This window comes from Haemorhous mexicanus, chromosome 3 (assembly GCF_027477595.1).
Source record: "Haemorhous mexicanus isolate bHaeMex1 chromosome 3, bHaeMex1.pri, whole genome shotgun sequence".
In the NCBI taxonomy this organism is placed as follows: domain Eukaryota; kingdom Metazoa; phylum Chordata; class Aves; order Passeriformes; family Fringillidae; genus Haemorhous; species Haemorhous mexicanus.
The window spans coordinates 63,097,554-63,121,557 of NC_082343.1; the positions used below are offsets into that span (position 1 = coordinate 63,097,554).

The 24,004-nt window shown below is 38.5% G+C and overlaps 1 protein-coding gene across 1 annotated transcript in view; it reads left to right on the forward strand.

The window, feature by feature from the left end:
* Positions 1-21,388, forward strand: part of ARHGAP18 (Rho GTPase activating protein 18) — a 68,611-nt gene extending 47,223 nt beyond the window's left edge. Inside the window, exons 8-15 of the mRNA XM_059842124.1 lie at positions 1,510-1,587; positions 4,353-4,512; positions 7,141-7,223; positions 8,470-8,676; positions 9,459-9,605; positions 15,039-15,163; positions 16,412-16,473; positions 19,012-21,388. Coding sequence (XP_059698107.1) covers positions 1,510-1,587; positions 4,353-4,512; positions 7,141-7,223; positions 8,470-8,676; positions 9,459-9,605; positions 15,039-15,163; positions 16,412-16,473; positions 19,012-19,103 — 954 coding nt within the window. The 3' untranslated portion in view covers positions 19,104-21,388. The remainder of the gene's footprint in view (positions 1-1,509; positions 1,588-4,352; positions 4,513-7,140; positions 7,224-8,469; positions 8,677-9,458; positions 9,606-15,038; positions 15,164-16,411; positions 16,474-19,011) is intronic.
* Positions 21,389-24,004: the final 2,616 nt, after the last annotated feature.

Below are 24,004 nucleotides of genomic sequence, written 5' to 3' on the forward strand. Positions count from 1 at the left end.
GCTTTCCAAGAATAGGGCATTTATATAAAGTACAAGAGACCAATTTTGTTCATTCTTTTAAATGTATCTTGTTTATCACTGCAATGAGACAAAGCAAGCTAACAGGAAGGCTGCTTAATTAAAAATACAAATACACCTAGTTTTTATTTCACTGAGGAATTTAAATTAAAACTAATGACATAATTTTGTCAGGGGTTTTGCAACTGGAAGATCTGACAGTAATAGTGATTCATGTGTTGTCATCAGAGGTTTCTGCTGACAGTAAGTCCAGTCTCTGGCCTGCTAATGAAGCCATGCAAGGCAGCCCTGATAGAGATGAAGGGGGGATTTCTCACAGACAGGAGGTTGGTGGCCGGTGGCCACTCTTGCTGTGTGCCAAGAGGAGTGAGTGTTGGTGAAGGAGTTGTGGCCACCAGGCGTGCCACCAGACCTTGCCTTCCCCAGAAGTGGTGCTGATGGCAGGTCATACACTGCCCACAGCGTCTTTGCGTCCAGCAGATGTGAGTGGCAGGCACTCATCTGGTGTAAGCCAGATACAGGGTGAGTTGGATGGGGCCAGTTAGCACTTTTTTTTTTTTTTTTTTTTTTAACCATGGAAAATGCACTAGGGTGACACTTCTAGTGCTGTTTTCTAACTTTGTGGGGTTTTCCATCCAATTTTTTTAGTGGTGTTTATCTATTACATAAATGCAGTGGTAGGTAAACTCCCTTTAATTTCTGTAACTGGAAAAAACTCTGTTGCATAATTTTTCTTACTCAAGCACTGGTGCAGGAAGGCATGTAACAAAGGCACTGCCCTAGTTAAACATGGAGGGAACTATTTGTGCTAAAATTATGTGATCAGCTTTTGACGTTTACAGATTTGTTTTAAATACTCCTTATTCCATCCTTCAGTGAATATTTCTAGGCATATTATTTAGAGAAAAATATATTCTATGGGTTTTAATTACTTTTATGGAATTTCTTGCAAATTTATCCATGTGAAGGGATGCAGACTTTTAAGTCTATTGGGAGAATGTCAGAATTTGCAAATCAGAGACTTCTTTAAAGCCTATAAGTTCTTAGTTCTCCTCTTGTAAAGTCCTAGAGTATTCATGAGAATGTTACCTTAATTATTTTGCTTTATTTTGATTTGGAGACATTTTAACAAGGATAGTAATTGGGATATAATTTTGAAGCCATGGTAATTTTTGAAAATAATTCTTCAGCCTTCAGAGGAGGCTTGAAGGAGATAAAAAACATACAGGTTTCTTTTTTAATAAAATAAACAAACTCCTCTTTAATAGGACTCATAAAAAAGGGTAAGAACCACGATGAAGTTTTCTTCTACAAGAACTGTAATTCATTTGCAAACTGTGTTTGAACCTCTGCTTGTTACAAATCTGTGTGCACAAATGCATATGCACGGAGAGAGAGACAGAAGCTTAATGGCTTCAGTATATCAGAACTGTCTGCCAGTAATTTTTACTTGGCGTCTTCGCTCATGCCAATTTGGTTTGTGTTTGACAGCTGATTGCCCAGATAGAAGAGACAACTCTGGAAACAGAGGGACTTCTTAGAATACCAGGAGTTGCAACGAGAGTAAAGGTAAAACATTGCACAGGTTATTAATATCCCCCAAAATGAATATGTGGTTGCTGAATTTATTTTGTCATACAAATTGTATTTTAGCATCCCATTGGTATCAAAATCTTCAAAAACAGAAAACAAAATCTCTTTACACAGAAAACTGAATTATATTAGCCAGAGATTTTATGCTTTCACTCACTGTAGTTTTGGGGAAAGACTGGAGTTTAAGTTCGAAGGAAAGTCAAAGCTACTTTTCAAATTCAGTTGTGCCAAAATCTCATTAATTCTTGGCATGAGCTTTCCAGCCTTTTGCTTTTTCCCTGAACCAGTTTAGTCATCTGAACAGTTCATACACAGTCTTTCTACCCCAGGAAGAAGCTTTTCCCTGGCATTGTGAGCCTTTTTTAATAGCTAGACTTAACCTGCGTTACAGGGCAAGGCAGGCAGCATGCACTGAAGAACCTCTCACATTTATTTTTATGAACAGCAATATAAGAGCTCGGCTCACCGAGCGCAATCTTGTTAGGCACGTCTGTGTGCGGTGACACTTCCCAGGGTGAGTGCCAGCTACATCCAGCAGGCTCTTCCCCAGTATTTGCCTTAATGCAGGGAGCTAAATACACACTGTGATTCATGCCAAGGCTCAATGTGTTAAAAAGATGGTCTGAGCTGGCCTTAAGTTCCAAACAGAAAGGACCATTTAAGTGGATTCAGCTGTCCAAAGACGTCTGCCAGCCTCTGTTGTGTAGAACTTGGTCCAGCTGCTGGTTCGTTAGAAACAACTAAAAGAAGGGAATATTGTGGAAATTGGGTTTGTTTATTTACCGGTAACTAAGATACTAATTTTTTTTCAATTTTCCTCCATTCTTTATTTGCCACTTAACATTGGTTCTGCAAACTAGAGTGATTTCTTAGCGATTCTATTTTATTTGTTTGTTCTTTGATTTTATTAGCTTAATACAATATCTCAGACAGTGGATCATTCACTATTAGGCCTTCATTTATTTTTAACCTCTCTATTTGCATGAACTATTTCTTTAAATTAAACAGTAGTTTTGCTAGCAAATATTTTAAGTTCTTTTACTTATTCTAATAGAAAGCTTTTTTAAAAGCAAACAATTTATCATACTAGAGGACTGAAGTTTTCCCTTAATTTTCTTAAACAAAAAAAAAAAAAAGTCTTTTCCTCATTATATAGTTTTATAGAAAGACAGAAAAATACTTTGCTATCATATTCTATAGATTTTTGGGTTATTATGAAAGTGCATTGGATATACCCCATAGTCAAATACATTTACTTTAAAATGTAGGCATTGGAGCACTAGGACACATAGTTGAAATTTCTGCCTTTGCCCCTCTTAAAATAATTGTATCTCTACATTTAATACTGCATTTACTGCAGTGATTTGGTCTGAATGTGGATGGAGAAGGTGATGAGTCTCTGAGGGAGAATTTTCATCTCTCTTTCTAAAGCTTGCTCTTTTTGATGATCAGGAAATCATACCCACTTGACTTTAGACATCTGAATTATGACTGTTGTACATTTGAACCTCCAATACAGTCAGTGGCGACAAAAGATCTCTCTGGAGGACAGTTGAGAATATCCAACTTTTATACCAAACTAAGTGTCCACATTTTCTTTCTAAATAGATTCATTTTCCATTTGGACAAAGTTAAATGTATTGAGAAGGGTATCTTAAAAATGTATCTAATATCCTTTGTTCAATGTGCCCTTCTTGTCCAGATAAATAATTATGGCCATATTTTTCCATCGCACATATTTTACAAAACAAGCCAGTGTCTCTGTCCTCCTTTTCTGTCCAGAATAACTGAGCTAGAAGGGAGGGACCTGTGAGAGGGGCCTCTGGCCCTGTACTGAGGTTACTTTTCACTCTGCCAGACTAGGAAATAAATGAAGTGGGTGTGAGATCAAGCCTGATGCTTAGCAATAGACTAAGAAGGACTTGGTCTTTGCAGCGTGTTGCCATTTATGCATCTGTGAAAGGCCAGTAGTGGCACTGCCATGGCAGCAGGGTAGGGGTATGGTAATGTCTGCTGCTAACAGTATCCCATCGTTTCCCAGCCCCAGAGTTATGACCTTCCACTGAGACTTTCAGAGCTCTTGACTCTTGTGCATAACCTCATGATTTGCAGGACAGGCCGCTTCCACGCGAGGCACATTTGACATCCCATGCTAGGCAAAGCTGTATGTGCCCAACAACATGGAATTCCCTGTAGATGGCAAGACATTCAGCTATGCAGTTAAACAAATCATGCCCTGTGTTTTTGAAAGAGAACCAGCCTCACCTTAGTGTATATTTTGATAAGAAGCTGTGTGTCAACACTCATAATTGCCTTATTTGTTTATGAAAATAGCCATGTATGCACTATAGCAACATGGCTATAGTGACAGTAGCAGTTTCAGAATTGCTCTGTATATCAGACAGTCTTAATATTTGGGTAGAGGGGAAGCCATGACCCTTATGTGCTTGAGGATGATATCTGTTTCTTATTGTATATTTATTCCGTATGGCCCTGGCTCAGGCCCATGGGATTTTTTCCCGTATCATTTGACTGCTGCCTATTAATGTGTGTTTACTTGCAGTACTTCTGATCCCACATTTATCTGTTTTGTAGCAAATGACCAGCAGCAACTGGAGTTAAGTGATATTTCAGATGTCCTTCTCCCCCCTTTCAAAGTGTGGAAAGTACTGCTGTGTGTATAACGCGTGACTTCCAGCAGCCAGATATTACTGGTGCTCTCTGTATCCATTGCATTTCAGGGTCTTTGCCAAGAACTGGAAGCAAAATTTTATGACGGGACTTTCAACTGGGAAAATGTGAAGCAACATGATGCAGCAAGTCTTTTAAAACTCTTCATCCGTGAACTGCCTCAGCCACTCCTCACCGTAGAATATCTCAAAGCTTTCCAAGATGTGCAGAGTGAGTAGTATCCTTTTTGTCTCTGCTGAAAGAATTGATACCCTTGCAGAGAAGTGCCTCTTTGCTGAGAAGCAAATTGAATAACAACAATATGAGTTCTCCTGAGAAAAGATGGGCATAATTTTGCTACTGTGCAAATAACATCTTTCATGTAACAGCTATTTTAATAGCTTACACATGCAATGAAAGCACATTTTCACTTCCTAATGTTTCTCATAGTAGTTAGGAGTTATACAAGGGTTACACAGAAAATGTGTATGACAGTATCAGTTTATAAATAGTGTTTGCTTCAAAAGAAAACCACAACAAAGATAAGCAGTTCTTCAGGAAATATAACAAATGATAATTTATACTGGTTAGGGTATTTTATCCGTTTATAAGAGGAGAAGTTAGAGCAGAATAGTCAGAACTGCTGATAGTCTGTGGTCCCTTGAGATCAGCAAGTTCTTGTGAAAATGTCCTCTTTGCCAGCTGGGTACAATACAGCAAACATACCAGCTGTAACTGGAAGAGAGTGGGTTGGTGGTAATGAATCCAGAGTGAGAACCCACGTACTCCCCAGTCAACAAGGGACTGCAAGTTCAATTTCCCTTGCCTGCAGGCAGAGCAGTGGCTCATTTCTAAGAGGGGCTTTCATAGAATCACAGAATATTTTGGGTTGGAAGGAATCCACAAAGATTATCAAGTCCAGCTTTTTGAATGGTCCACATGGGGATCAAACCATCAACCTGGCATTATTAGCACCATGCTCCAACCAACCTAGCTAAACTCAGCCCCAGAGAATTCACATGGACAGGCAAACTGACAAATATTCTTAAAAATTCTTGACTTCTATGTCAAGTCTCCGAGGTCTGAGCTGCCTTTCAATGCTGTCAGATTGGTTGGAGTAGGGGGTTGGTGCTTTGGCCTGCTACACAGTGTTGTTGATTTTGCAGTACTGAGTGTCAAGTTAAAACTGGCCAGAACACTTTCAGATGGTGCTGGCAGCAAAGAGCTCCACGAGGTTGTTTCATGTACTGGGTAGTGATTGGAGCCAGGAGGGTTTCTGCTTGTGCTCCTCAGCTGTCTGAAGGCTTATGTGGTTTTACTTACCCAGAAGTACTCAGGTGCCAGGATCCAAACCACTTTCTATATTGAACCAAAAGATTTGCTTCAAAACAGACACAGCATTTCATGGACTCCTGTTGTTTAAATCATTTTTCTTGTTGGTTTCATGCAGTAAGATTAGGTGGTAGAGAAAAAGGACCATCTTTGTGACAGTAGTCAGTGTTTTTTCATAGTATGTGACTAAGTAGTGTGGTTAGAATTAAATATTTAAAGAACAATTTGAGCACTTTAATTTGCTAATTTAAATAATGCAAGCAACTAAAATTCAATTGTTGCAGACAGAAACTCTTCATTTAAGTAATGAATTTTAATTGTTTTGCAATTGTATTTTTGCTTACTTTCCTAGGAAAAGATTGATTTTCTTTTTTTTTTTTAACATTGTGACATATCGTGTTTTGAAACTAATTTTAAACCTCACTTTTAATGTGTGTCTTTCTAAAGCAGGTAGATAACATTGCTCTCACTACATGATGTTTTTAATGATTATACAGTTTGCCACTCATTTATTCAGAGCCTTAATTTTTGGTATGGTAGAAGGTAGTCAGCAAGGTGGGTTTTTTTTTAATTCATCAATGAACTTTTTTTTTTTTTGGTGGCGTCTCCTGAGATGATTTGGATGAAATGTATTTGAAATAGCAATTCAGTTGGAATCCCAGCAGGATGCATGAGAACAGCCCTGTTGAATTTTGAAATCATGTGATAAAACTATGTTGTGCGCAGGCACCCCCTTCTTCCCTAGTTTGATGTAGTGGCTGATTCATTAGGAGTCTCCTGAGAAGACTTGCCAGAGCATGTCCTCTAAAGCATGACGGGAGGAAGTTTATCACAAGTGGCAAATGTGGAGCTTTCTGCACTGCCAGAACACAGGAGCTCTTCTAGGAGCTCTAGGAGTGTAGGGATGCGTTCATTGTGCAGCTTGGGTGAACGATGCACCGCTGAGCAGTTGGTAAAAGGCAGAAGCAACGTTGCTTTTCTTAAATTGCCTCACTTGGTACAGCACTCTCTGCTGTAGATATGTGTTAAGCTTCTCTGCTCTTGGTTTCATCCCCGCTGGTTTGCCATTGCAGCTGCTGTTGGTTATGTGGCTGGAGACCTGCCTCACTCAGTTACATGTGGTATTCATTCTGTGGGGGTGACCTGGGAGATCGTGCTGGTTGTGAAGGCAACCAGAGAAGCTATGGAAGCAGTGCTGGATGTACCCTTTGGTGTGTTGGAGCACAGGCTCAGAAAGGGAAGGACCGTCAGCAATCCCTTCTTGTAGCATTGCAAAATAAAGTAGGAATCACAAGGCGTCTAGAAAACAGTGCCAAAAGACTGCTGAGTCACACCAACTGAATCCTAAAAGAACATTTGGAAATGAGTATCAGAAAACCAGGATCTGCCAGTCCTTTGTCGTACTGTGATAATTAGCCATGTGTATGCATTCAGCATTTTGCAAGAAGTTTCAACTTAGAAATCATGCTTTTTGAAGAGTATAAATAACTGTTTCAAAATACTGAGCTCTGTGTGCTTTATTGGCAGATCTCCCAACTAGGAAACAGCAACTGCAAGCTTTGAATCTTTTGGTTATCCTTCTACCTGAAGCAAACAGAGACACCCTGAAGGTTAGAATTGTTAATACTATTTTCCTGCATATACGTCTTGACTATTTCTGTGAATCTACTGTAATGAATGCCACTGTCTTTTGAACATTCTTTTTTTTTCAGTTCAAAGTTAATGCTGAAATTACTGACTCTTTTTATTCCCCCATATTTCACATAACTTTGGGAGAAAAAAAACAACAACTTAGAGTCCTAACTCCTCCCAAATGACTTTAAAGAATGTGACTTGACATTTTTCCAGGATTGCAGTAGTAATCTCCCAGTGAGCAACCTTTTCTCTTAGAAGTTTTGCTCCCTTTTTTTTTTTTTTTTTTTGCATCTGTCATTATTTTCAGTGCAAAAAAGAAATAGTGTTAGAATACAGTGAATGTGAGTTTCCTTTTATGAGGTGGGTTTAGCTCTTAATTTTATTCCTCACTCTCTGTGCTGTTTTTTCTACTCTCAATAAACTAGAAATTTACACTTCCTGTAGCATGTTACATGGATCTTCCAATTTGTGCTTGTCCTTTTGTAGTAAAGCTATTAATTCTTTTTTCAGAATATGCTTACCATTAAAGCTGTTACAATCAAGAATGAATGCAGGATTTGTGTAGGATGCAGAACATCATCTATTACAGGCAAAAAATCCTACTAGGTCTTACTGTTCAAGCAAGACTTTCTTTTTGAGTTTATTTGTTGTGTGGAGGCAGTCAAGAAGGCTCCTGAGTTGAGCTACAAATATCTGGAACCAAATTAATTGAAAATTGCCAGTTTCTGACTGGCTACCTGTCATTCCCAATGCAGTGCTTTACTTGTGAATTGCTTACCTTACAGAATTAGCCACTCCATGTTTCCATAACCATGACAGCTGGCACTATTGTGTTCACTTTCAGTTTAACAAATGCCAGCAGTAATGTCTTCACAAGCATCTGTGGGATGCTGCTTATACACCTACATAACAAAGGTTTTGAAACAAATCTTACTGTGCAGGGCCTCAAAGTCACATGAATGCTTTGGAAAATGTTAGCCACAAAAACAACAGGAATGTTTTACTTCATTGCTTGAAGGAAACAAAACTTGCATTACTGTTCTGTGAATAAATATATTCACACTTCTATTATTGATTGCTTTGAACGTGGTTTTCTTAGGAATTAAGAGCTTTTTTAGAAAAATGTGCCAATATCGTGTTTCACTCATGTTAATTTTGAACTCCGCACATGCTTCACTTCTAACATGCAGAGTTGAGCTGAAAGTTCTGCTCTTGTTTCAGGTACTGCTTGAATTCCTCCAAAGGGTAATTGATCACCGAGACAAAAATAAGATGACGTTGAAGAATGTTGCGATGGTGATGGCCCCAAACCTTTTCACCTTTCATGGGTTTGGCTCAAAGACTATTGAACAAAGCGAGTTTGTCATGGCAGCTGGGACAGCAAATGTCATGCGCTTTATGATCCAGTACCAAAAACTCCTCTGGACAGTAAGTGTGGTTTTAAGGGGGGAGGGGGGGAGGATGATAAATTTCACAACAGGGTGTCTGAATAGAGAAGTCATGTGAAGTTACGTCCATGATTTAGAAAAGGATCAGACCGATCCAGCTGCGTTCTTGGTCATAGGTTACTCTTATGGGAGCAGAACAAAAATGTTACATCTAATGTTAAGCTCTAGTGGTCAGAGTTTTAATACTATATGTACTACAGGTGAACTCAAAAATAAGTCCTTGGGAATATGTATATTTGGTCTGTCAGTATATATTGCTGTGGGCAATTCTTTTTGGCTTAGAGATATTAGCGGGAAATACAGCGTTTGAACTCATTGCCCTTGTGGGCCAAACTTAATGTTATATAAAACATGTTTTGATAAAGCATGAAGTTCTGTCATGGTCTTAAGCAAAGCTCTAGCTTAGACAAACTGGACAAGTTGGAGGTGTGTTGTCCATCAGCACCTTGAAACAATTTTGACCTTTGCTGCATGTGAGGAAAAGTAATTAGCACCATTTTACGTACTAAGTGTCAAGTGAATGTTTTTGGCTGACAGAAGTAAAAATGCTGTATGATTCCACCTCTCTTCCCCTGAGAAGTTACTGAATAGAATATTTTATCACAAATGGACTTATTTTAAAACTGTTTCACAGTTTTATATTATTTGAATCTTTAGTTATTACTGAAAATAAACACTGGTTTTGAGTTCTACCTGATAATCTGGCCACTTACAAAATTTTGGTGAGAAAATTACACAGTTATTCATGCTTACTCTATCTAGATTCCGAAGTTTATTGTTAACCAAGTAAGAAAACAAAACACCGAAAGCCAGAAGAAGGAGAAAAAGGACAAAGCTATGAAGAAACTTCTGAAAAAGATGGCATATGACCGGGAAAAGCATGAGAAACAGGAGAAGACTCCTAATGACGTAAGGAAAATTATATCTGAAATGCTTTATTAATAGGATCATAATTTTTAGTGAAGAAGTGGATAGAGTAGAGGGCATATATGCATTTTTTAATTGAGAATTCCAATAGATAGCAAGTCAGTGTGGGTTTCACGGTTTGTGGGTTACTGGCATAACACATTTAGAGAATTATACCAGTTTTTTGTTTGTTTTCACAGATTTTTCAGAATATTTCTGCTCTGGAAAGTAATAAGCACTGAGCTCTTTGTCCCAGTCTTTAGCTAGAACATGCACAACCTGTCCAACCCAAGAAACCCCAAGGGATGAAACAAACATGAAAAACTGATGAACTGCTTCTTATGCAGCTATTGTCCAAGTGGCTAATGCCAGCCGACCCCAGTGTATATAGCCCATAGTTCAGTATCTCTCCTTTAGATAATTGGCTTCTGCCATACACATCAGTGATGTTGAGGCATAAGTTTCAGCATAACACTCTTCACACACTCTTTAGAATTCAAAAATCCTGTGGCAATTGTAGTGTTAATTTTTCCAGTAGCTCTGAAAGATTTTAGTTGAGCTGTTCCCACTGACGTCAAAACTTTAAATGTGCATCTCGTGCATGGTTAAATTGTTGATAATTTTTATAATTACAATTTTTTGAAACTTTTTAGCCTATACAATATACTACCTTAATTATAAAGCATTTGAAGTACATTCTTCCAAAGGTAGTTTAAATGCACAAAGAGGTAATACCAAATACGTGTATTCTGATGCCATAATGAAAACGTATCAGATTTGGGTGGTGTGAGAATCTCTGATTTGGGTGGTACGAAAGTACCCCCTTGTGGGTTGAAGTCTCAGTGAGGAATCTGGTGAGGTAGAGTCATCTTGTGGTCGCTGGTAGAAATGCAGTCTGCTCTGAGCAGTCTGGTTTTCTTACCAAGTGTGTGTATGTTAGGCTGTTACCAAAAAAAGGGTTGTCATATTCTTATAAAGGCATATTCTTTTTAAGCTTTTAAGCCAAAGCAAATAGAATGTGTCAAATGAATATGCTATATATACAGAATCGGCTGGAGACTTACATTTCAGTGTTCCTACCTCATTTTTTATGCAGTATTTGACACATATCTTAATGTCCAAAATTAATTAATTCCCCGGGCATCACTTTGCATTACTTTTGTATCTGTCGATATGCAGGAATCTTTGCACAGAATAATTTATATATGATTTTAAAATAAAGCTAATAAACACTGGAATTTGTTTTTCTTGGTCTAATAAGAAAAGAATTCTTTGAATTGAATTCACTTGAGTTGATGTGATTCACTTAATGCTGCCATCCTGTGTTGAACACCGAAATAACAGCAAATACACTGAAAAAAGTAAATGCTGTTTCAAGTTCAGATATTAGATTTTTTTTTTTATAATTCAGTGCAAAGATATGCCTTTTTAATCCACTGGGGAGTTAGGGCTGAGGTCTTTTAGAGTAAATTATGCCTTTCTAATCCATTGGGGATATAGAACTGAAGCCTTGTGTAATATTCTTATTCAAATGTAAATGTAAAGTTACTATTCAATGATTTTCTTTAAGCCCTACAATTCTGTGGAGATTTTTGTCAAAATTAAATGATACAATTTTTTACAAATCCTTCATGCTTATTGCAAGCGTTCAGTAATTTTGGGTGCTTGAGAACATATTAGTCTTAAAATCATATTCACAAATTGATAAGGCTTCATCGTGAATGACAATTTATGCGTTTTTCAAGTAAAAAAATGTCTCATTCTTTCAGGAAAATTTATTGGTTTGGGTTTTCCTTCTCCCTAGTTTTCCATTCATACTGCTTTAATTTACAAATGAGGTAAATTTCCTGTGCAGTTCTTGAACTATATTTAACTATCAGGTGGCAAGTGAGGCACCCAGACATGTGGTGAATTTCCCACTCCAGTGAAACCTGTTTGAAACTTTCACAGAATTCACAGAATCACTAGGTTGGAAGAGACTTTAAAGAGCATCGAGTCCAACCCGTGCCCTAACACCTCAACTAAACCATGGCACCGAGTGCCACATCCAGTCTTTTTTTAAACACAATACCTAATTACCTTGTGTGCTGCTGGACAAAACCTGAGGAAAAATTTCTATTTTCTAACACTTGCTGTGGCGCCCTACATGATTAAACATAGATGGACAGAACCTGAGTCACCTCCATATTCTCCAGAAATAACTCACTATCTGCGTTCTTATTAGCAGCTCATTTGGATAAAATTTCATCTTAGCTCTGATGAGGCCTCTCTATCAATCACATTTCCCCTTTTGAGACAGAGGTTAAAAAGCATTTACTGCAAACTCCAGGTGAGATCTCTGTACAGTGTTGAGAGTGGTTAACATTAGAGGGCTTGTGAGGGTTAATTGCTTTTTGGGATACCTATGCATACCTATGGCCCCAAGTCAGTGTTGGGGATTAAGTCTTTGTGTTGGTGTTGGGCTGAATAGTGCTCTAGACAGACAAAGAAAGATGCCCTCAGGACTGGAAATTTACCTACTGCCTTTAGCCACATTTCTACCTTCTGTCATTGTATTCCTCTGTATGGTGCAGCTGTTCCAGAAAGAGGAGCCATCCTGTGAGCAGCAATGCACTGGGCTGAGCTACTGCAGGTTATAAAACCCATTGTATCCCATGGCCCTTCTGTTTGCATGATCTGTTTGAGTTTACAGAGAGTTGCACACCTTTCTGATTCCTGCTGAATATGTCACTCATTGCAGTGCCAGATTATTTACTAAAAAAATTGCTACCTGCTACATAATTTCTCTGTGTGTGGTTTTCTTGTTGTTCGTCCCAAATTAGGTGCAATATTTTGCAGCCCAAAGAGAGCAATGACCTAGCATTTCTTTCAGGCTTTGCCTTCCGTGTAGCAAGATCCTTTTGAAAATCAATTTTGTTCTTCATAACGTTCATGCCCTATACCTGCTTGGTATACTTTGCACCTTGAATAAGTATGCATAATATTCCTTCATAAGTGAAAATATTGCATAGTCACATTTCTCTCTGCACCTAGAGTGAAAAATATTTAAGTGGGTCAGGAAAAATGGATTAGAAGAAGCTGGAAGAGACCTACCCCATATCCTATAGCCAGGCAGCTGCTCTTCTCTGTGTTACTTAGGTTCTAAGCCCCTCTGAAAAGGAAGGGTTTGAAGAAGAGTAGTACCTCACAGGTGACTGCTCTGCCTGCTGCAGACTGAATGTTGTAGGCCAATGTATTTTCCATCAAGTAAGGATGTGCTGTCTTCAGTTTTTTTAATAATGCAAGTACCTAATTCAGCCAGGGGTTGCAGTGTTTTAAATCTGACCTGAGAGGACCTGTGAGGTGGGGGAGGAAACTTGCAAACTGAGTAGCATTGGTCACCCACTCTTCAGTGTGTTGTCAGTCCTCTCATAGGTTCATAGCTTAATATATTATGATATGGAGCCAGACCCTCACTTGGGTATTTTGGACTGTGCTGTGCAGAGAATAGGTCCTGTCATTCAGTTCTTAGACTCACCACATTTTCTTTCCCACCAACCTGCACAGGGTATGGGCTAGGGGATACTCAGGTTCTGTTCTCTCTCTAGTTTGGCAGCATGAATATATTGTGCAGCTGAGCATGATTTCTCCTGGAAATGCAGGTGGTGAAAGTGGCAAAATGCATTAATTAGCTGAGCTAATAATGACTCTCTGTGAATAAACAAAGTAATTATTCTGTTTGATCTGTGACCATAATGTTAGAGCTCTGTGGACATTTCTTGTTCTTTGTCTCATATACTCAAAGTAGACTGCTTTTTAAATAATTTATCATATGCCTGCTGTGTAGCAAAAAAAAAAAAATATTATCCCACTGAAAGTTGGAGAAACTCCACTAAAGTCAACTGAGAAAAAATTATCAAGAACTGTATACAAAAATGAAAGCTAGTTGAAATTTACCAGTTTGAATTTGATGGAAGACCAGATAGGGACATCTGTAAACCATAATTTCATCCTTAAAATGTAATTTCTTTTTGTCAGGATCCCAGAAGTTTGGAAAGAGGCTAAAAAATTTTTGCAGGATTTACTACCTAGCAGATGAGGCCTTAAGGAACAGATGTGAGAAATTTAGAGTTATTCTAGGGGAAATCTCATAGAGATCTCTTGCGATCTTATGAGTCTTTGATTCCATAATTACTATGTAGCAAATTCCCAATATGATGATTCTTACTGCTTTAGACAGAAATAGTTATGATGTCTAGGATTTTTAAATCAATAAATAATAAGACTGGACACAGAAGGATTATTTGGTTAAAATTGCTTACCATAACTCATCATTTGTATAGTAACAAGCCTTCAGCTTTCTCAGGAAGCTGTTCTTCCAAATCTGCTCATGTTTGTACTCGTTCTGTACTCATTTAGCTCTGATTTCAGAGAAGCTATTCTAGATTCACAGGTGCCCAGATTTATTCAGTGATTATGGAAGAAAAAATGTTCAGCCTTGCAGTTGGGTAAATGCAGGGGTGCGTGGTAGGAAAGGAGACAATGAACTGCCATAATCAGCCTTGAGTACAGAGAGTCTTAGTTTATTTTCCTATCAAAAGGGAGTGGGTTTGGGTAAATGATAATGTAATAGGAATAGAAATATTTCCAGGAACAGAAATTAGGACCTTATTCACAAATAAATTTTATCTTTTGTAACTTCAAATGTCATGTACCTGCAAGTGGAACAGAAAAGCTGTCCTTTGTCCTCCTTCTCTCTAGCTAATATGATTAATATTCATCATCAAGGACTTGTGGGTTGAAATAAAATACAAATCCATTATATAGTCAGACCATTATATAGGGCAGGTTGCCTAGCTGAACATATTCTGGACAATAAGAAATAGGGAGAAAAACCTGCAGTAATGAGTATCTGCTTTTAAAAATTGAAATTTACAAAAAGGAAAGAAGAATCCTTTAAAGTAGATTGATCCATGAGTACTTTGTGTTTTCTTTTTGGGTTTTGGTTTTTTTGGGGGGGTTTTTTGGGCAGGACATTCAGATTAAATGGAACTGGAAAAGTTTCTTCCAGAACTTTTGGCAGAGAGTTGGTGTGGGGGCACTGCCTGGCTTTCATGCCTGCAGCAAGAATTTTCCACATCAGTGTCACATGCTTTTTATCATACCAAAGTGTGTTCTTAATATAGTATAATTGTTATAGTTATTCTTAACATCTTTGAAAAATAATTAAACACTACTGTTCCTTTGTTCTGAAGTTCTCCCTGTTGTTAAAAAGAGCTTTGAAGGTCGGATGTAATTTACTGAACTGCTGTGTAGTTATTGTGTGTTTGTAGAGAAGTGTAGTAGATAGTGAAGTGCAGAGCAGTGTACTTCCTTACTTATTCCATACTGTATTTTGAGAAGCTCATCAAAGCCAGCTGCTAGCAGCTTTGTTCCACCACTCTTATTGCTTTGCAGACTGATGTTCCTCAGGGAGTGATACGGGTGCAAGCGCCTCATCTTTCCAAAGTTTCCATGGCAATACAGCTGACAGAAGAACTGAAAGCCGGTGAAATAGTAGCCAGGTTTCTCAGCCAGAAAAGGTATAAACACATCTTTGTTTTGTTATCATGTCGGGAGAAGGGTCTCTTCATTTACTATATCAAGAAAAAAGTTGTAAAATACTCAAAGTCCGGGTCAGTTCATGAACTGTTTGGCTGAATTTAGCCATCAAAATACACGCTTGAGGAATTATTGCTTTTAATTGTTATTAAAGCTTAGGAAGCCTTTAGGAATACATGAGTGCTGTTAGTAAAAAATTAATTGCTATTTAATCTGATGGGTCAGGAATAGTTTTGTAATTTTGTGGGGACAAGTCAGAAGGGAGCTCCAAGAAAACAGAGGAATGAGGGAAGAAGAAAAAGAATTTTTTTTAAATAATGCATTTATTATAAAAATATATAATGCATTTATATATATATATATATATATATATATATATATATATATATATATATATATAAAAATTTAAAATACAAGCATGATAAAGTCACCCCAGGACATGCATTTCTATATAACAGCATAATAAGTACTGGACTATAATGATGTGAAAATGTCATGCACATTAAATGATTTAAACCAAAAGCCACATTTTAGTCATTCAAATCCATTTAGAAAGGGAGAAATTAAAAAAAAAAAAAATAAAATTAATGCATGTGTTCATCATATCTAGCTATTCATCTAAAGCAATAATAGGGTACACTGGTCGAGATTAAGGAGCTGCTTTTTCCTAAATGCTGTTTTTAGAGTTTTACACCATTGTCAGAAAGTTATTTTCTGGCTGGGCTTTAGCATATGTTATTACAATTAAGCAGTGGGGAAAACAGAATCCCGTTATAAAAAAGGGAGTTAATTTTTCCACTCTCTGTTTTTTACTTCTTTTAGTTGCTGTACAATTAAATCCAGCAAGAATGTGGTTTTTCCCACCCAACCATAAGGCTTTTTCTGAGCTATGGTGTATTTGAGGGAAATTCTTATTTTTACAGCAGCAGTAAAAGAAAAATCAGAGTGTTAATATCAAGCTACTTGGTAATAACAATGAAATTCTTTCCTAAAACCTGCAGTTTCTTCATATTTATCTTATTTCACCTTTTCTAGTGTATTGCTCGCTTGCAGGACTGTTCATTTGCACTAGCATGCAAAGGTATTCTTGTTCACTGATTGTGTCAGTGAGGATTTGTGACAGGTGCACTGCTGATTTTAATTAGCATAACTTCTCCCAGACATGCCTAGGTGGCTGATCCACAAGCACCTTTGTAATATCATCATTCATTGTCTTCTGTTCCCCACAGTGGAAATGTCCAAACACTCCAGAAAGAAGAGATCTTTCTTTATGAAATAGGAGGAAATATTGGTAAGAATGGCTTCTGAACAACTTATTTAGCTAGAATAGGATTCCTTGGCACATTGTCCATGGGCTTGACTGTGGTTGCATTTTTATTCATGTCCCTCGTTCTCCCTGACACTGAGGCAGACAGTTAACCTTGTGGAGAAGGCAGCAGAGATGTTGGTGTGATCATTGTATTAGAAGTATCTTACCATCTGTCCCTGAGGACGTTGGCAGCTGTAACAGATGTTCCTGTAATGTAGGTGCGGTGAATAAGTACAGAAAGGTTGGATACAAAGGTGCTTGAAGTTCATCTTATTCATCTCTTTGTACTGAGGCATAATAAGTGAAGTTACATTCCTTCATGTTCTGCATCTGAGTGTCACTTTGGGGAGGAGTGTTCTTTTTGGGGGAAGAAAATGCTCAGCCAGAAAAATGACCATGTGACAAAATTTTCCAACAGCTAGTCTTTCCTGCTCTGCTCATTCCAGATGCTTTTCATTAAAGTAAGTAGCAGATAAGCAAAGTTAATGCCAAGGATAATTCTGAGCACAGTTCTAAAGTTTTTTTCCACAAATACAAGAGTATTTCTGCATTAGAAAACAGTTTCTAATCAGAGTATTTTTCATATGTTCAGGAAAACAAACGGAGAACTAGAAAGCAGTAGTAGACTAGACTTATATTTACTTTTTTCCTTAACTGTGACCTGTTAAACTTATTTGACATTGTAAAATTACATGCAGTACTTATTTGTTTGCAAGTTTCAATTCCTTATGTAAATTGCTACTTGTAGCATTTTTCTTTTATTCTAATCACTATTATAAATCAGGTTTTCTGCATGTTTGTCAAAACCAAAAGACTTAATTAAAAATAGCACTTACTTATGTTTCCTGCAACAGGTATGTTTTAGTGTTTTTACTACGTCTGGTAAATAAACTGCCAAAATAGTTGGATGCCAGATGAAGGTATTACATGTTCTCTTGCAAAATCCAGTATCTACCTACATTTCCTATGCCCGTTAAAGCAGGTTGCAATCCCAGATGTAAGACTTTTTTAAAGGAGTTTTATTCTACAGAGGTGTAATCATTGCAGGACAAAAAGTTTTGTAGCAGAATTCCAGTTGTTACTGTTACTTTAAACTTGTGACAGAAATTGTATTTCTCTTAGAGAAAGTGCAGATTTATTTTGTTTTGTTGTGACATAGGTTAGAAAGCTTAGACATTTTCTCTGTCTGAGTGGTTAACTTCCGGAGGATTTCAACTTTAATCAGTCCTTATTAGTCCTTATTAATGCTCTCAGTTGAAGTAAGAGAAGTTCCCTGCCTTTAATCTGTCATACAGGTTTAAGTAAACCAGCTGTCCTGACCTTTGCTGTCTCTCTTCCCAATGTGCCTGACTCATGTAGAGGGAGCCCAAAACAGGAAGACTTTTGGGGCTCATGACACACTCATGTCCTTACACTTACGCTCATAACTGTAACAAGCCCAATGCTGTGATCTTGTCCTCTAGCAGATGCAGCTGCTGAAGTCTGCACCCATTTCTTCAGTAGTCAGTACACTGTAGGATTTCAGGGCACTGAATGGGACTTCTGCCACAGATTTGTGCCTGGAACTGGCTGGATAGGGGCATGGCAAAGTGCTGTCCCCATGCTGTTACGGCCTGAACATGCTGCACTGTGCAGAGAAGACCTAGTTTAGCAACATGGGCAGTACTAGTCACAGAGGTTCAGATTAAAATCCCAGAGAGAGCAGATGGACACTGTCCCTGGTTGAGCAGGGAGTTTTGCCTCTTGCCTGCTCTGTGCAGGCAGGCCAAAGAGCTGGCAGACAAACCCAGCTGCACCATTCCACCTGTGCTTGCCTCCTGTCTCAGGAGTGCAAGTACTGGAAATATCTGTCTGGCACGAGCCATCCACCCCAAATAATTGCATAGCAGAGTAGAAGAGGAACTGTGATGCAGAGCTGAAAATGCATGAGATAATGCTTTGCCTGTAGGGGAATGGGAAGAATGAGCAGATCTTGATGGATCAGCATATGCTATTTTCATCATTGCTACTGGACATAAATTGTAGTACACCAAGAACAGTGTGCTACTTTCCCCTCCTAGGACAGCAACTATTACAAGTGCTATGGAGAACAGCTGACTTAAGAGGAGGAGGATAGGGAGTAACACCTTCTTAGCAAGGAAAAACCTTGCACAAACTTAGCATTTAAAAAGGGGAAAATAACCTGAAATTTTCATGGGCTTCTATGCAAATGTGAATGTAGTTTTTGGATATAATCATGAGAGGATCAGGACATTGGTTGCTTGCAGAGGGGGAGTTCCCATCTGCATGGTCTGTGTGAGGAATCTGACCTAGAATTCATCACAAGAGTAGAGCAGCCCCTTCTCTCCTTCCTTCTTCCTCTTGTTCCCTTTCTCCTCAAGGCAGACAGGAAGGGTAGGAGCACCTCCAGCTTTTATGTGCGTTGTCATTTGTTAAACATCCCCCACATTTGAAAATGTCATGGAGTAAAACAGTAACAGGAACTTTGGAAGTTGTTTCACATGGCTTTTCTGTTTCTAGGAGAGCGCTGCCTTGATGATGATACCTACATGAAGGACCTGTACCAGCTCAACCCAAATGCTGAGTGGGTTATAAAACCTAAGCAGAGCTAAGATCACAACTAATGGCAAAACCTCCAACCTGTGGACTTATGTTGTACAGCTGAATGTTTCAAAGGGATAGTGTGTCCTTTCAACATTCGACCATTATGTATATTAATAGAACTTTATCCATTTAAAAAAAAAAAAAAAGGCAATGTGACCCAACAGTTATAACCAGTAAACTTTCAGTTTTACTTGCAGCAAAATTTTGGAGCTAGCACAATTTTCCCACTCATGTTTGAAACGAGCATAAGTACCTTATATATTTTATACATAAGTACCTTAAATATTTTAATGGCACTAAGCTACCTCCCATATGGTAGGTCTTGTTTAAGAAGAATTTATTTTTCAAGCAGGTGTTTAAACTCTTTGTATTAGAGACCTACAAACTGTTTGTGTAGCATTTTGTGTTCAAATAGGTCTTTTCAATGCTAATACAATAGAGAACCAAATCCTGATCAGCACTTCTGAATGGTACAGTATTAAAAAAATACCTGAGCGAGTCATATGAATTTCCCAAATAAGTGTGAATTTCACTGGAAAAAACTGCAATGCAATGTATTTTGTCTTTGGAAGTCCTAATTTAAAGTTTGATGAAAACTATTTAAAAACAACTGTGAAGATGCTTTCTATGCAGCTTTTTTGCTAGATCTTTTAAGTAATTTTATTTTTACTCCAGTTGATTGTGCTCTTGAGATTATTACCAAAAAAAAAGGAAGAAAAAAAAACAAAGGATCACGTGACAAGGTGAGTCTTTTTAAAGCTCACTACTGTTGGCATTGTCCTTTCTGGCATATTGTCATGTACTAGAAAAACCTTTTACATATTTCAGCCGTGATTGCAGCCATGTTACATACACCAATTTCAGGTTTTTTGGACCTCTGATAGATTGAGTTTTGAAACTGCCAAAACTTTTAAGTTACTAGCATAATAAAAATTTTCAGGAAAAATAAAATAACTGTGGAAGGAAACTGTAGTCTCAATTTCATAGGTAGCAAACCACTAAACCTTTCACTCAAAACCCCTGTAAGGGTCTACTGTGGGTATTCCTTACCATTGGCTTTATATCTGGTTTATCCTGGACGAGGTTAGAAATCGAGTTCTGATTTCCCTGATGCTGATAGGTGCTGTCTAAACCACTTCAAAAATTAGTGCTCCAGCAGAGAGCTATTGCAAATCCATGCCTTTTCAGGAAAGGACTGAAAGCTCCCAAAGGAATTCACTGATAATGAATTATAGACTGAGGAGGCTTGTTGCAACACAGAGGGCTGTGGCCTGGAGCTCCAGAGCCCCAGTTCCACAGCCACACTTCAGGCTCACTAGCTTGTGTACCACTTCACAATTTATTTGTAAACTAGCTCAGCTGTGCTCAAGTGCTTACACCTGCGTGCTGACTACCTGAAGTAACTACTGTGAAATTGTATCCCTGGAATGAAATACTTTTTCAGTGCACACAGAGATTTGTATTGACCTCACAGGGAGTATTCTACTTGCAATCAAGGACTGAATGACATTATTTTACGTGATCAAAACCGATTAAAGGAATAAAGGACCTTTCTGCTGAGCTTTGGACGTGGGCCCTGTGTGGACAGAGTAACCACTGGAACTCTCCCTTTTATGTACAAGCAGTGAAATAGAACTCTGAAAGGTCATAGAAAAATTAGACATCTGCTGATTAGTTATCTACAGCATATGAACAATTTTGGGGCCATGTATATTTATTGTTTCTTAAAGTCAAAGTCTGTCTTCATATGCCGGGGAAGCACTGCACTGGTTGGTTCTGAAAAGCAGGATGAGTAAAAGAGGAAATTGTTCTGATGTGACTGTACTGCCCTCGATGCTCCATCTAGCTGGGTATTCCCACATGGTATAGCACTGTGCCACTATGGGCAAATCCTCTAAGACAAATTACTTTTGTCTGTAGAACAAACTCCCTGTTTTTCAAATGGAAGGAATAGAGTAGCAAAATAGTACAATGCTTAGGTAAACATTTATGAACCTAGTGTAATAAATATGAAGGGGTTTTTTTGACATGTAATACAAAAGTGATGTGTATTTTCTTAATACATTATAGTTCTGTAGAAGATTACTTGTTACTGGAAATCTAGGTATTATTTTAATCAGGAGCAAAGTGCAGATGATAGGAACAGCTGTTCCTAAGAGTTTCAGTATAAAATTGCAACCAACCTGTGGTTATGATCTCTTAAATAATTTTGCTTTTGGTTTAGTGCCATTGTGTTGTTTTGTTTTTTTTTAATTTAAAAAAGTTCTTTTGTAATTAAATGGTTTTTTCCTGATGTTTTCTGACTTTCAGATTCTTACATTTGTGCATAAAACATACCCAAATGACACTAAGCAATAATTATTTTGTGATTTCACACTTCACATCTTTGTAGAGAGCTAGTAGTATTGTATATGGCAAGACACATTGATCTGTTAAAATCCTGCAAAACAAATGCCTGCTGGAAAAAGAAATAACAGGCTAGAAGTTTAGAACTTTGCAGCAATTGCAGTACACCTTTGCTAAATCTGTAATATAACAATTACTGGGTACACGCAGAGGAGCAGGAGACTTCTCGGCCCTCACTGAAAGTACCGGCTCTTAATTCTTCCTAATTAAGTAATTAAATTAGGGCACAAGTGGGAAGCCCAAAACATATTCAGGTAAGCTGATAGGAATCTTTTGTAATTAATAAGACAGTGCTGCATTAGTTGCTTATTTGGGGTGATTTGGTAGGCCACTGTTGTTTGACTGATGACTTGGGAAACACGGATGCAGGAGTTTTTTCACCTGTTGACAGATTAGTGCTGTGTGTAACCCTGTACAGGCAGAGCAGCCAGGACTGGGGAGAGGAAGGGGTAGGGAAGCAGGTGAGGGTCCCTCTTACCACTGCCTGGATGTTGTGGAGTATGTTACAATGGTTTTGTGCTCAAAAACCCTCTGGTGAAGGAAGGGGAAGGAAGGGAAAGGTCCCCAGTGCTTGTATGAGATGTAGACACCTTTCTCACGCTGGCTGCTCTTCCAAGACGGCAGAGTTTGCACGCAATTTCCATAGCCTCGTGTTTTCCCCACCTTGTGTGAAGCACATGCACTGTCCCTGGATATCTGTGGGTACCAGGAGGAAAGGTGTCATCCCAACCAGGTGCCCCCTGTGTGAGCAGCAGCGAGACAGGGTTAGCTCACATTGCAAGTCAGCAAGCAGCATCTCAGAGCATCCCACTGAGGTTTCAAGAAGACAGTTGGGAGCAGGAAGATGAATGGATCTGGATATCTTGGCTGAATTTCTGTCCGTGGCATGACTGAGATGAATTCAAGGATAAGGAGATGCACTTTTTGGCAGTGAGCACCAACAAAGAAGGAAATGTTTGAGAAAAGCCTGCTTGAAACTTTTTCCAGCCCATTATTTTTTTGTCAGACATTCTTAAAAGCAATGTAACTCTCCAGTGAACCACACTATCTTCCTAAGTATTGAGTTAAATTGCAGCAGCAAGCTAACTTGGTGAAAGATTGCTAAAGAAATTGTTTCCTTGGTATTACATTTAAATGCATCTTAGGATTAGTTCCCTGCTGTGCTTCTATCTTTAAAAGGTTGCAGCCACTCAAAAAGTATAAAATGTGCATGTGCTAATCTTGCAGCAATATTTATAATAATTTTTTTTATGTAGAAGAATGCTTTAAAAATATTTATACCACTGTTTGTGTACCACTGTGGTCTGTTGCACACAGACCACATCTGAAATAGGTAAGTACCTATTATCCCCATTTAACAGATAGGAAAAGTGTTCATAAATGGCTGGCTTCTGGCTAGAATGGGGTGAAATTAATCTGATTTGTAGAAACCAAATAATGATCCTCCAACAATTGCCTTAAAAATCTGCTGTACTGCCAGTTACAGCAGTGTAGCAATCACAAGTATGGCTTCAGGGGATTCTGTTAATAAATACAATGCTGTAATTTTTAGCCTGGGTTCCAAAGGAAATTTATCTGGGGTAATCTTGCTACCTTGTGTGTGTCTTCCCCTAATTACTTTTCTGTCTGTTGGCAGACTTTAGTAATTTTTGGCAAATGCAGTGGGAGGGAAGGCGTGTGTCAAGAAAATAATTAAGCTTCTACGAGCTTCATAAAACTAGGTAGTAGGAGTCCTTTGTTCAATGGGGAGATGACAGCATAAGCTCCAGTTTTATTTAGGCACCAGAACAGAAGTGTGAGAGAAATCATATACATGCTCTGGCCTTGGAGGAAGGCTGTGCTTGGAGCTCTCAGCTAGCCATCAGGATTTGGCATCAGGCCTTTGGAGGCCTGAGAAAGCACTTGTGCTGCTGCCTGCTCTCTAAATCTTCTTTGTTGACGTGATGTGGGTGATTCTTGCTGAAGCTGCAGTTGTTCTCCTGAGCTGGCTTTTGGGGTGCAGCCTCTCTGGTTAGTACAATTCATGCCCATGCCCACCCTATGGACTGAGCTCTTTTCCAGCCTGAGCTGTACCCACAGCTGAAAGTGTTGATGCAGGTGAGGAGGTGGGTAGAAATATTTCTCTCTCTGCTTGTAGGGCTGTTGGGAATTACCTTCACTCTGGGGGATAATCGGATCTAAAACTGGGCAGTAACAAAGGACAGCCTTCACTTGTAGGATTTAAACCATCGTGGGAATACAACTTGCCATTCATGTGTCATAGGATGTGGTGGTGGTTCAAAAGCCCTGCAGATATTTTTACTGCTTAGTAGTCCATTCTGGGATGACTGAAAGTATCCTTCCTTCCCCCTGTGGCACTGTAAAACAAATAACTAATGCTCATTTGCACTGAGAGCCACAGTCACTGTATTTCACTTGTGGAATGAGCTTTGTCCTCTGTGTTATCATTCTGCCTCTGTTACGTGCTTTCCCTTGAGAACAAATTGTCTTGGTTCCCGTGAGC